The following is a 13,424-nucleotide window of genomic DNA, read 5'->3' as shown; positions in this document are numbered from 1 at the left end:
ATTAATTAGACGTCGGGCACGCGCCGGTTAGATCCAGTTGCAGGGTTAAAGTTCTGTAAACATGTGTGATGGATGTATCAGTGTAGTATACAGAGAAGTAAACGGTCTAGTGATTAAAGACACAGATGATCATGGCACGTTTACTTTATGACTTGTGACGAAAATATAATTAGCGCATTAGCGGCCTCGTACTTATTTTCTTCTGCTTATTTCGTTCTTACTTACTTGGTTGGCGCGATGACCCAAAATGTGTCTTGGCCTCCGACACAAGAGCACTCCATTTTGCCCGGTCCTGCGCGGAATCACGCCAGTTTTCACTAGACGAGATACTGGATGCGGAATTCGTTCTAATCCTAAATAATGACAAAAGTGCTGATGTGACATCAGAAATTTTCAAAAATTGCGAGATTTGCCGCGTGAAAAAATTACACAAAAACATCGCGAACTTCTGGAGTTAGGCTACCACGGCGAACGCTTTGTTGCTTCTTAAAAACCCCAGTATTTTGTTAATTTTGTTTTTCTTTTCCGGACTCGAGTTGACTATTAAGCTCGCGAAAGCCGTTTCTAATTCCAACTTTCTCTACTACAGGTTGCTAGTAAGTAAGTAGCTAATTGTAAGGGATGAAATTTTATTCTGTTTCATACATTCCGGCAGATGTGATGCCGGTGATTTTATGTGACAGCCAAACTTTTTTACCGATTTTGGCATTAGTCCCATAATAAAAGTTGTTCGGTATGACCTATAAATTCACTACACGGCTGGTGACGAAAATTTCACCCTGTATTTTTGTGTGTATACTATAGAACATGACTATACTTTGTTGAGTAACTTTATCAGAAAAGTGTATGTATCATAAATGGTGGTCATGTCATGATCGTTTACTCTGACGTGTCGAATAGACCTCAACAGAATTTGACTTTACATTGGAAAACGTAACATTAGAGAGAAAGTATTGTAGCCTCGTACGTAATATAAATAGCTGTCTTTATTTATCCGCTATGCGCTTCCTACGGGCGCGCTGCCAGCCGCTGGGACAATGTCATCGGACCTTACGAATCTACGGTTATATCCTCTATCATACATAACAGCCGTAACCATTGGGACCCCTATAAAACGGGGTTAACAACTGTCAAAGGTATTTATGGGCCATACACTTTTTATAGTATGGTTAACTCGTTCTTGTCTTTCGTGTAGACATCGCAAAGTTAGGGAATCTAAAGCTAATTTTTATGGTGCACCCTTATGGGCGGGATACATTTCTTCAGGACTTGAGACTCAAAAGAAAAAAACCGGCCAAGTGCGAATCGGATTCGCGCACGAAGGGTTCCGTACCATTACGCAAAAAAACGGCAAATAGTCACGTTTGTTGTATGGGAGCCCCACTTAAATGTTTATTTAATTCTGTTTTTAGTATTTGTTGTTATAGCGGCAACAGAAATACATCACCTGTGAAAATTTCAACTGTCTAGCTATTACACATAACTCATAACTCATAGCTAGCTCATAGTTAGCTCATAGGGATAAGTTCGCCTTTGTACATCTTATTATTTGTACCATGTAATTTTTTATGTGTATATTTGTACAATAAAGAGTTTACTACTACAGTTCATGAGATACAGCCTTGTAACAGACGGACAGACAGACATACAGCGGAGTCTTAGTAATAGGGTCCCGTTTTTTACCCTTTGGGTACTATGAGATTTAACTTAAAGGATCCAGACTATAAAATTTAAAAAAAACAAGAATTTGACATTAGTCGTAGCCACGTCGTAGCCCGTAGGATTGACAGGTAAAACCTATGCTGGCGCCATCTGTAAAATACTTTAACCGGCCAACCCCATTATAATTCTGACTCAAAGTGAATGTTTTCGCTATCTTTCCCTTTCCCAGAAAAGAAGTAACTAGATCTGGGTGCGTAGCCAACATGCCAATCGTTTAAGCTCTGTAGCGAACGAAACGCAACTGTGTCACTGTCGCACTAATATGGATTCCATACACAGTTGAAGAGTAATAGAAAGACACAAAGCGTTTCTTTGTCGTAGCACACGCGATTGTCACCTTGGCTAGGCACCCTGTAGACAATATATACTAATTCCATTGTTTAATCTCATCTAAACATCAATCAAGTGTGACGTCACTCAACCTTAGACGGAGCCAGACTGGAGGTCGCTCGGTCAACATTATCGGATTCTATCTATGACACACTGAACTAGTTAAATATTAATACTTTATTACAGGCCTATCGCATACACATATATTACTTCTGACTATACGTAAAAAAATATTGCCCGACCGAAGTTTCGGTTTCGGTAGGATTCGGAGTAAAATAATGTTTCCGCCACGTTCGGTTTCCGCCAAAAAACGGTCAAACTGTATTTTTGGTACTGTCCGGCCGAATTTTCGATTTCGGCAGGTTTAAGCAAAAAATAAGTTACTATTTAACGGATTTTCCGAGGAAACTCCCCCAATAGTTTACCTACGTACTTGCAAGTACTTGTTTTCCATTGTATTTTCTCGGGAACGTTCGTATTCGTCATGCTACTTCTAGTTCTATCAACCTCAGTACTTATTGTACTGAGCCTGACTTAAATAGCATAACACGTTCATGCGTTTCCGTGAAAATACGATGGCAAACAATATGCACTTCATCTGTAGGGTAAAGTAAGTAGCAGTAGCCGTACCACGAGTTAACACTTGACGTTTACGTTAGCGACTGCGTAAACTCGATCGCAGTCCTTCTCACTCGCACTGATGAATTGGTGCAATAGAGAGAATGCGATCGAGTTCACGCAGACGCTCACGTAAATGTCAAACGCCAACTCGCTTTCTTATTTCGTAATGCGTAGCCGTGCAGAAGTACTGTAGAGTAGATAATGGTGTTTACGTCGAAGAGCAGTTAGCATCGATCGGCATCGGCACCGGCAGGTGTGCAACGACTGTTACGGACTGTTGAATGTTGATAGTGTGTGTAACGTCCACTGTTAACGTGAGGGGGGGCTAGCTTATTCAAACACAATATGGTATTTACGTTCACCAACGGTACGTCTGCTACCCGCGCCGTCTACCCTCGTACTCCCAACTCTGGTATTTGATCCGATTTATATTTTGTCGTTTTTATTAGGGTTCCGTACCTCAAAAGGAAAAAACGGAACCCTTATAGGTACACTTTGTTGTCCGTCCGTCCGTCCTTATGTCTGTCAAAACCCTTTATCTCGGGAACGCGTGGAGGTATCGAGTTGAAATTAAAACCATATACTCGGCTCGGGTCTACAGTCCCTTGAAGCTGTGAAAAAATCAAACTTGTGTATTAACTTAAAAAAAAGATACGGCCGTTTATGCCGCAAAAAAGTACCCTATCAATTTTGTATCCCGTTGACCTAGAACTATGAAATTTGGCAAGTAATATAGTCGTCTTACACTAAGGGTACAGAGAAAAATCTGAAAACTATAAATAAAAAATAAAATAAACTAAATAGGTAGTTAAATTTGTACGCAACCCTCGATGGGCGAGTGCGACTCTCACTTGTCCGGTTTTTTTGCTAAATGAAGATAAAATTTGGCTGGTTTAAATGAGGACATTCTGAGCGGAATAAATACGAAATCTCAATTTGAATTTTCCGTTTAAATATTTACGATAATACCACACGTTTTCGTCAAGTCGGAGAATCTTTTTTAGAACATAGGTTAAAATTGCGCTTATATTTAAAAATAGAATAGGGAACTCTATCTATTAACCAAATTTTATCGAAAACTGGCGAAAAATAAATTCTACAATAATAGTAGATTGTTAATCAAGGGATGACAGTGCCTTTCACCCGAGTTAACACTCTACTTTTCATTTCGAATACGAGGAAAGTAAAATACACGTGTATTAAAAACCGGCCAAGTTCGAGTCGGTCTCGCGCACCGAGGGTTCCGTACATTACATAATTTTAACAATGTATTTTTTATGCAAAACGTGTAAGGTAAATTGCGGTTTACGATTTATGACGTATTAAAAAAAAACTACTTACCAGATCTCGTTCAAACCAATCTTCGGTGGAAGTTTGCATGATAATGTACATCATATATTTTTTTCAGTTTTATCATTCTCTTATTTTAGAAGTTACAGGGGGGGGGGGGGACGGTGTACTTATTTCGCCAAATTTCACTTGGCAACCAACTTTTCGCCAAAGTTTCATTTGGCAAACCAATAGTTGGCATAACCTTACTTCGCAACCATTTCATTTCCCAACCCCATACTTGCGAAATGAAAATGACGTACTAGGTTGGGATAGGTTAGGTTGGATTATGTAAATTTGCGAAATGAAATTTCGCCCAACTAAAAATATGGGATAAATAGTTTGGGAACTGAAAGTTTGTCAAATAATTTTCGCCGAAACATCAGTAAACCATCATTTTTGAAGACCTATCCATAGATACCCCATACGTATGGGTTTGATGAAAAAAAATTTTTTTTATTTATTTTTGTGTGAAAATCTTAATGCGGTTCACAGAATACATCTACTTACCAATAAGTTTCAACAGTATAGTTCTTATAGTTTCAGAGAAAAGTGCTGCCGTGTCAGACGTATCTCTGCTATCTCAAAAAACACAGTTTTGAGTAAATCGACTTTAAAGTTTTTGGTGAGCGTGAAAACTAATAAACTCATATATTTCGTGAGTTTATTGAGTTAAGTCATTTTTAATATGTGTTTTGTGTTTCAATAGACGTGAAGAATAATATTTCTTTACTTTTTTTTTGTAAAAGTACATAGTTTTTGAAATAAATGCATAAACATAATTTGGCGTAACCACTGTTTCATACATTTGGTGGTTGCGCGTAACTATGTTAACTTAAAGTTAGACGAGTTCGTTGTATGAGCGCTCATACTATTTCGCGTGGCCACGGCTCGCGGGCTTATTGAGGTTTTCGTTTATCTAAAGTTAGAAGACTACATTGTATCAACTTCTAGTAAAACGTGTAACCAGGGCATGGGGAATATTGAGGTGGTCACGCGTAGTTCTTTTATCTTAAGTTGTAAGAGTTCGTTGTATTAGTGCTCCTAGTAAAACGCGTAACCAGACTACACAAGATAATCCATTTTATAATGTGCTAACTCACATTACATACAAGGAGCCCGATTTCCATCAGTCCTTACATCATTGGTTATATAGGTAAAGTAGATCAATCGATTGGTGGAAAGAGCCTTATGTTTAAAATAGCGTATGCATGTTTTGCTTGTATGGATGTATGTATGTATGTGTGTATGTATATATGTATGTATGTATGTATGTATGTATGTATGTATGTATGTATGTATGTATGTATGTATGTATGTATGTATGTATGTATGTATGTATGTATGTATGTATGTATGTATGTATGTATGTATGTATGTATGTATGTATGTATGCGTGTGTTTGTTTGTATGTACTTTATTTAATATTGAATCCCAGTAAGTGTATAAGGCGGAATTAACGGCAGAAGGTCAGTTACTCCAAAATTTTTAACCGCCTTAAAAAAAGGTTCTCAGTTTGACCCGTATGTTTGTCCGCGATTATCTCGCGTTTGGCTGAACCGATTTTGATGCGGTTTTCAGAAAAGTGTTTGTTACATTCTGGAGAAGGTTTTAGTATACATAGAGTTGAGCTGATGCTGAACCCTGGCTGTACCTAGTGGAACTCAGGTTTGGTGCAACATAGGCACGCGCTGTTTTGGTCATCCAACACGTCTTAATGAGCACTTGGGGGAGTAGTACCCAAGATAAAGCTGATGCTGAACCCTGGCTGTACCTAGTGGAACTCAGGTTTGGTACAACGTAGGCAAACGCTGTTTTGGTCATCCGACACGCCTTGATGAGCACTTGTTTTATGCATTTATTAGTTATCTTCTACAAAAGAAAGAAACTACTACAGAAGTATGAAACAAGATAGTACTCGTGCATTACTTATATTATATTGTCAGGTATAACTATCATTCAATTATTTTTGTGTTTGTCACTTTTTATTTTTAATTTACGTTAAGATTTTTGTAAGTAGGTACCTGTCGGGGCTTCTAACCTCCGTGGCGACCTGACATAGACCGACTGACTGACTAGCTGACTGACATACATATTTGGAATATTGGAACATTTGAAACGACCGATTCAAAATTAGACATGACAATCACAAGACCAGTTGACTACTAGTTCATGACAGACAGCGGACGACGATAAACAGTTCAGTACCTATGTAGGTTATCTTAAGATTTCAAAAAAAAACATAGTTTAGTTTTTCACAGGGTTTTCAGCAATGATTACAAAGTGAGAGTGAGTGAGAGTAGCTAAGATCATTAGTCGCACAACCTTTGTTTTCTACGACATTTCTATCACTACACATTCGTAACAAGGCTTTACTTCGTAAAGAACTCATTTTAAAGACTAATTTATCTTATTTTGAACAAACAACATAAAAAAACACCGGAACGCTAACTTAACCGGGTCAATATTACGTACGTAATGAAATGTAAATGTGACGTTTTCAATCAAAAGGTACCACATTGTCGCTTACCATAAGGACGAAAATTGCTTGTATCTTTATACGAAAAACCTGTTAGAATGTCCTTATGATAAGCAACAATGTGGTACCTTTTGCTTGAAAACGACACAAATAAACAAATACACGTGGCAAGGACCGACGAGCCGCTCCCTCCGCGCCCCGCCTCACCGCGAGCCGCCTATCGCCGTACTACCTGAGTGTGGTTACGCGAAACTATGATAACTCGAGATAGTAGATATCCAGTTTGCCGTAAAAAAACTGCGAAGAGTTACGCATAATTATTCTAACTTGAGTTAGAAGAGATACGCATAACTCAATGTCCAAAAATTCGAAAACGTCTATCTTAAAACATGAAATATCTCAGTAACTAAAGACATTTTTTGAAATTTTGTTTAAGTATTATGTAAAGCATAGTGTCTAGTTTCATTTTGCACTGGTTAGGCGTATCTCTGCTATCTAAAGATAGCAGAGATACGTCTGACACGGCAGAGTGGCTGTGACATACGGACGGACAGACAGACAGACATGACGAATCTATAAGGGTTCCGTTTTTTGCCATTTGGCTACGGAATTCTAAAAACATGACTAAGTATAAATTTACATAGTACTTCTTAAGGGTACATTCAATAAACAATTTAGATAAAAGTAGGTATCGTTATTTATGGAATGGGGAGTTAAATATCTGAATGGAAATTGTCCAACAAATCCATTTAAAACCCAATTTTAATTACTTATCGTAAAAAAAGAAACATACTTGTAATGTAAAATGCTCTAGTGCAGAAACGTACCATTGTTTGTACACTTCATAGAACAACAATGAGTACAATGACCCACTTTATGAGCATGAGAAATGACAAAAAAACCGGCCAAGTGCGAGTCAGACTCGCGCACGAAGGGTTCCGTACGATTACGCAAAAAACGCCAAAAAAATCACGTTTGTTGTATGGGAGCCCCCCTCAAATATTTATTTTATCCTGTTTTTAGTATTTGTTATTATAGCGGCAACAGAAATACATCATCTGTGAAAATGTCAACTGTCTAGCTATCACGGTTCATGAGATACAGCCTGCCCGCGCAGCATGGTTCCCCTATCACTAAGTCCGTCACTTTCGCACTCACATACTTGTTAGAACGTGACAGGCATGGTGATAAGCGTACCGTGCTACGACCCCTGGTGACAGACGGACAGACAGACAGACAGCGGAGTCTTAGTAATAGGGCCCCGTTTTTACCCTTTGGGTACGGAACTCTAAAAATCGGCCCATTTACAAGAAATTTCGAATGAGTCTTGAAATTTTTCATGAGTTTCATTTCGTAATGCGCGAGGAATTCTAGTCTGTACAGTTTCAGATTATGTAGGTACATAGGTAAAGATTAAAGTTCACAAAATTTTCGCAGGAAACGAAGGAAACTAATTTTGGAAATGGATAATTTTAATTCACTCCTGTTTTGAAATGTTCTAGCGTGTATTAATTCATACTCTAATAGTAATTAAATCTAAAACATTGTTTCTTTGTAACAAAGTAACATTTTGCCCACATAGCACGGTATTATCGGACTTCCTTCATCTACAAAAATGTGTTTGTGTTCCTAGAATGTGCTGTATCGCTATAAACATGCTGGTACAAAGTAAACACAGGAGACGGAAGGGATCTAGACATAATATATACTAACGGAATACGTTGTTTATTTTAATGCCAATAAAAAAACCGATTTGCAAGACCGAAGTGATTCCATAAGTGTCACGTGAACAAAGTTTTGTACGGAACACTAAAAATACTATATTACTATATACTTCTACCTACTACAAACTAAGAAATTAAACTAACCTATAGAAACTATTCGAACAACCCAGCCACATCGCTCCCGACGCAAAGATGCCCATCACGCTTGCTGAGTTTCCGCGTTGAATCACTAAGTATCCCTTTCCATCTCCACCACTATCCTCGGATCCTTCCGCAAGGATGGATGTAATAAGCCCTATAGCCCAAAAGCTCCCAACTATGGTATATTTACTTAAAAGTCGCAGTAGTTATCTATGTATATGGTCAAATGTAGTTATAAATGGAAGAAAAAACTCAGACAAATCCGAAAAGAACATTGATATAGACATTTATTCTTAATTAGATACGTACATCGTACATTGTATACGTACTGAACTTGTGGATCAAGTTTTAGTACTGGAATACAGTTTATTTTAAAAATAACCGAAAGCGCCAATGGAATGTGGAGTAACATGTTGACCACGTTTTTCAGGTGGATCTCCACCGGGAGATCACGTTCCGGAATTCCGGACAGACGTACCGGGGAGTCCCGGTCATGGCCAGCAACATGGACACCGTCGGGACTTTTGAAATGGCGAGGGAATTGTCAAAGGTGACATATATATTTTTTATTGGCAACAATTATAATGACCACTAAAAAATACTTTCATACCTTAAGCTCTTTTACCAAAAAAATTAAGTCTAAAATTACACTAGTTCTATCAATTTTAGTCAAGACTGCACTTCAAATTGTATTCAAACACTATAATTAATGATCACCATTCATAATTAATGATCACCAAATCTTAGCGAGCAATATAATGCGCTGTTTTCACCTAAATAAACCACTATGATTGCCATAAAATGTGTCGTTTTCAAGCAAAAGGTACCACATTGTCGCTTGCCATAAGGACGCTCTGGCAGGTTTTTCGTATAAAGATACAAGCAATTTTCGTCCTTATGGTAAGCGACAATGTGGTACCTTTTGATTGAAAACGTCACAAATGTATGCTATTACCATTACAGAACGGAACTGCTAACAGAAAAGTGAGTTAGGTTAGGTTAGAACTGCGAACCTTACAGAAACAAAATGCTACTAGAAAAGCAGGTAAGGTTAGAACTGCGAACCTCACAGAATCGAACTGTTACCAGAAAAGTGAGTTAGGTTAGGTTTGAAATGTGATCCGTACAGAACCGAACTGCTATCAGAAAAGTGGATTAATTAATTTAATAGGATAACGAGATATTAAATATTTGCATGACATTTTTAGTTAAAATGTTGGTGGTCATTAACTATTTTTGGGTTAACAATGATTAGTTTGGAGTCATTTGCTTTAATAGGCTATCCTATATAAGATATAATTGTTTCGTGTCGATTTAAATCAGTATAATTCAATGTATAAATACCAATTCTTTCCAGCACGGCCTCTTCACATGTATACACAAATATTACTCGATAGATGACTGGAAGAAATTTGCAGAAGAACACAACGAATGCTTGGAACACATGGGTAAATATTTGAAGTACTTTACTTTCTTACTTATTGACCGTTAGCGAAGGTCTCCGTTTTGACTCGACCATTTTGCTTTCGTGAAATTTTGTACCAGATTCTATGATTAAATAGTTTTATTTCCATCCAGTTTTTGGACATTTTTCAAAATGCGGAAATTGGCATAAAGGACTTAAGCGCCAATAGCGTCTATGGCGCTTTGGCGCTTAAAAGTATTGTGAGTTCACTGTTATAGCGACTCAACGAACTAAGTATTTTTCACTTTTACATTTTCTAAGCTCTAAGCTTAACGCGAGGTCTACAGCTCACAGAGCCACTAGTTACTATACAGTGTGAGCTTATGCCTCAAAAATGGGCATAATATGATAAAACCTCCCAAAACTAAAGTTCAAAAACTCCCAACTAAGGTGCAGACAAATGAATATTATTATTATTATATTGTACAGAATAGGAGGGAATTATATCTATTCACCAAATTTAAAAAAATCGATAACATAATTAGATTAGAATCGACTGATACTTGAATAGCGTTGTATTAAGAAGCATCTTAAAATCCACTTCTTATTTTCTTACAGAGTGAGGTATTTGTAACTTAATCCTCCCTTTCACGATTCAATAAGTATTTTTGTTCATCCAAAAACGAGGAGTAAAAAAAAACGAAGGGTTCGGTAGCGTTACGCTTTTTTTATTAGCGATTTGATTATTTGTTGGTGTGCTGTAGGTTTACTTTGTTGTATAACAATACCAAAAAAATAGTTACATATTTTTTTTAGGAGGGACATCTTAATTGTTTTTTCTAGTGCATTTGATAAAAATTTCTGCGAAAATTCAACTTTTCGCCTTTTATGATTGATGATTATAGATTAGTCGGACAGCGAAAGATTAGTAAAAAATTTTTGGCGCCCTTTCAATACTGAACTCTAAAAAGATCCCTTTGTTATCTTCCTTATCCTGTGCCCGATCAAAATCAGAATCAAATCGGGAATTAACCGTTTAAGTGACTTTTGCTTTTGAAATATTAATTGTTAAGTTTTTTTGTACGACATTACTGACTATAATTAATATTATTCTCGCTTATTGGCTATAATTTAAAAATGAGAGCTGATAACACCAAACCGTCTGTCACTGTTGAAACGTTCGCTAAAATGTATTAGATTTTTATAGTTTACTACTGAGTCCTGAGCGACGTTCAGGGTGGGATATTAATGTGTTCTATGGGACGGCCAAACATTTTTTGCGGGGTAGTACATTTAGTAAGGTAACGTCTCAACCGTCTGTATGATCTTATATCATCTAGCGACCCACCATACAAGAAAATTTAATTAAATTTGTTTCGTTTTAAAACCGAACATAAGAAAACAAAAACAGCTCAGTTCCATTTCATAATTATTAAAATTACATTGGTGCTAATTTGTACTATTAGGACTTAGGACTGTGGGTCACTAGAGGATAATACCCAGTATTACAATAGCTATTAGTAATTTACTCAATATTGAGTCGAATAGCTGTTCTATTAAGACGATAAGAAGCAAATTTTCCGCATTTCTTCGTCATCTCCAACCTCCAATTAAATCAGTAGATATGACACAGAGACTTGCTTTTTTTTAAGAAATCTTTAAAGATGTCCGAATCGGTTAATCTTCCCATTTTCCTTTAAATAAAATAATTGTTTTCCTTGTCCAGCCGCCAGCTCGGGCACTGCAGAAGCGGACTACATCCGACTCACCGAAATCCTGGACACAATAAAAGACCTCAAATTCGTCTGTCTGGACGTCGCCAACGGATATTCGCAACATTTCGTCGAGTATGTGAGGAAAGTGCGAGCGGCGTACCCGAAACACACCATTATTGTAAGTGTTTAAGGCATATTTCTGTTTAAAAGTCTTTAAAAATGTGTCGCTGGAATTCTGGGTACAATAAAGGATATCAAATTAATTGGTCTGGGCGTTGCCAATTCACAACATTTTGTCGAGTATGTGAGGAAAGTGAAATCCGAAACATACCATTATTGTAAGTTTTGATGGCATTTACACACTTTAATGTACTCCTTAGAATATTTTGTTAGTCACCATGTGATATATTAGTATCATGTTTCTATGTAGGGGTCAAGGTATGCAGAGGGGTATGGTAACAATGCATTTTATTCTGTTACAGGCCGGCAATGTAGTAACTGGAGAGATGGTAGAAGAATTAATTTTATCCGGAGCTGATATCATTAAGGTATTTTTATTTTCATAAAATACTGTTTTTAATGTACAAATATTCGATTCCACGACGACGGGCCCCATATTTGCCACATTTTTCCAATGTGTAGTTTTTACCAGTTTGATGATAAATTGATCTATCACACCCAAACATTATAAACAGCGGTCAACCATTACTTTCACTCTGAGCGAAAAAACCCAAGAAATCCCTGCCGATGCAAAGGATTGATTATTTGGTGCAGGTATAATCCAGTCTTCAATAAGTTAAATTTATTTTTCTGTGCAGGTAGGCATCGGTCCCGGGTCAGTGTGCACCACCCGCATCAAAACTGGCGTGGGCTACCCGCAACTCTCCGCCGTTATAGAATGTGCCGATGCCGCGCATGGCCTCAAAGGACACATCATTTCAGTAAGTCTAAAACATACCTGGCGCTACGCTACGCTACCTCTATTTAAGTACCAAGCCTCAGAACACTATCATTTGCATACAAAAAGTTGATGTTACAAGCCCTTTGCTGATTTGAACTCCGCCCATTGCTCTATAAATTACCTACTAATATCTATGTATACTTACGGGTTCAACTGTCCCACTATGTTTGTAAGTGCGGGTCTGCGGGACACGGGAGGCGGCTATTTCGGGCTATTTTCAACGAATTTGTACCAGACTACACGTGAACACTTGAATATAGCCAAAATATGGCTGCTCCATATCTATATTCGGCTGATCAGATTGTCAATGCTTTGTTTGAATGTATGTCGATAAAATAGAATGAAGAAACTAAACAGTATCATTTATTACTGAATCAGGACGGCGGCTGCACCTGCCCCGGCGACGTGGCCAAGGCCTTCGGCGCGGGCGCCGACTTCGTAATGGCGGGCGGAATGTTCGCCGGCCACGACCAGTGTGGGGGGGAAGTTGTGACCAAGCCTGATGGGACAAAAGTGAAACTGTTCTACGGCATGGCTTCTGCGACTGCTATGGAGAAACATTCGGGGGGCGTGGCGGACTATAGGTCCTCTGAAGGTAAGAATCTTAGCCTAATAGATGGGGGACGTAGTTGCCAAGCCTGGTGGACGAAAAGTAAAATTGTTCCACGGCATGGGCTCTGCGAATGCTATGGAGGAACATACGAAAAGCGTGGCGGACTATAGGCCATCCTGACCATCTGAAGGATAGAAACTGGATATCTCCTGAGCTTTTCTCAACTCTGCACGCTTTAACACTCGCTATTCTGACCATATAGTGAACTTTATATAGATCGTATTCTGAAAAATTACTACACTTTTATAAACCTCCAATGGCAAACAGTTGCCAGATGCCTGGATCCAGCAATAAGGATAGTATTAATAGGAAACTAAATAGACAGATTACGTTGCTCTAGATATCGTTAACCATTTTCCGGGGCCAGCTCTCACAGAAAAAAAT

General features: G+C 38.0%; 1 protein-coding gene across 1 annotated transcript in view; it reads left to right on the top strand.

The window, feature by feature from the left end:
• The window catches only part of LOC134751118 (GMP reductase 1-like), a 37,364-nt gene that overhangs the window by 20,267 nt on the left and 3,673 nt on the right, over positions 1–13,424 (top strand). The window contains exons 2-7 of the mRNA XM_063686473.1: positions 8,777–8,896; positions 9,704–9,794; positions 11,478–11,644; positions 11,949–12,014; positions 12,285–12,407; positions 12,806–13,022. Coding sequence (XP_063542543.1) covers positions 8,777–8,896; positions 9,704–9,794; positions 11,478–11,644; positions 11,949–12,014; positions 12,285–12,407; positions 12,806–13,022 — 784 coding nt within the window. The remainder of the gene's footprint in view (positions 1–8,776; positions 8,897–9,703; positions 9,795–11,477; positions 11,645–11,948; positions 12,015–12,284; positions 12,408–12,805; positions 13,023–13,424) is intronic.

This window comes from Cydia strobilella, chromosome 21, assembly GCF_947568885.1.
Source record: "Cydia strobilella chromosome 21, ilCydStro3.1, whole genome shotgun sequence".
NCBI classification, from domain to species: domain Eukaryota; kingdom Metazoa; phylum Arthropoda; class Insecta; order Lepidoptera; family Tortricidae; genus Cydia; species Cydia strobilella.
The sequence above is the reverse complement of the archived record's forward strand: the minus strand, read 5'-3'. Positions and strand labels throughout refer to the sequence as shown.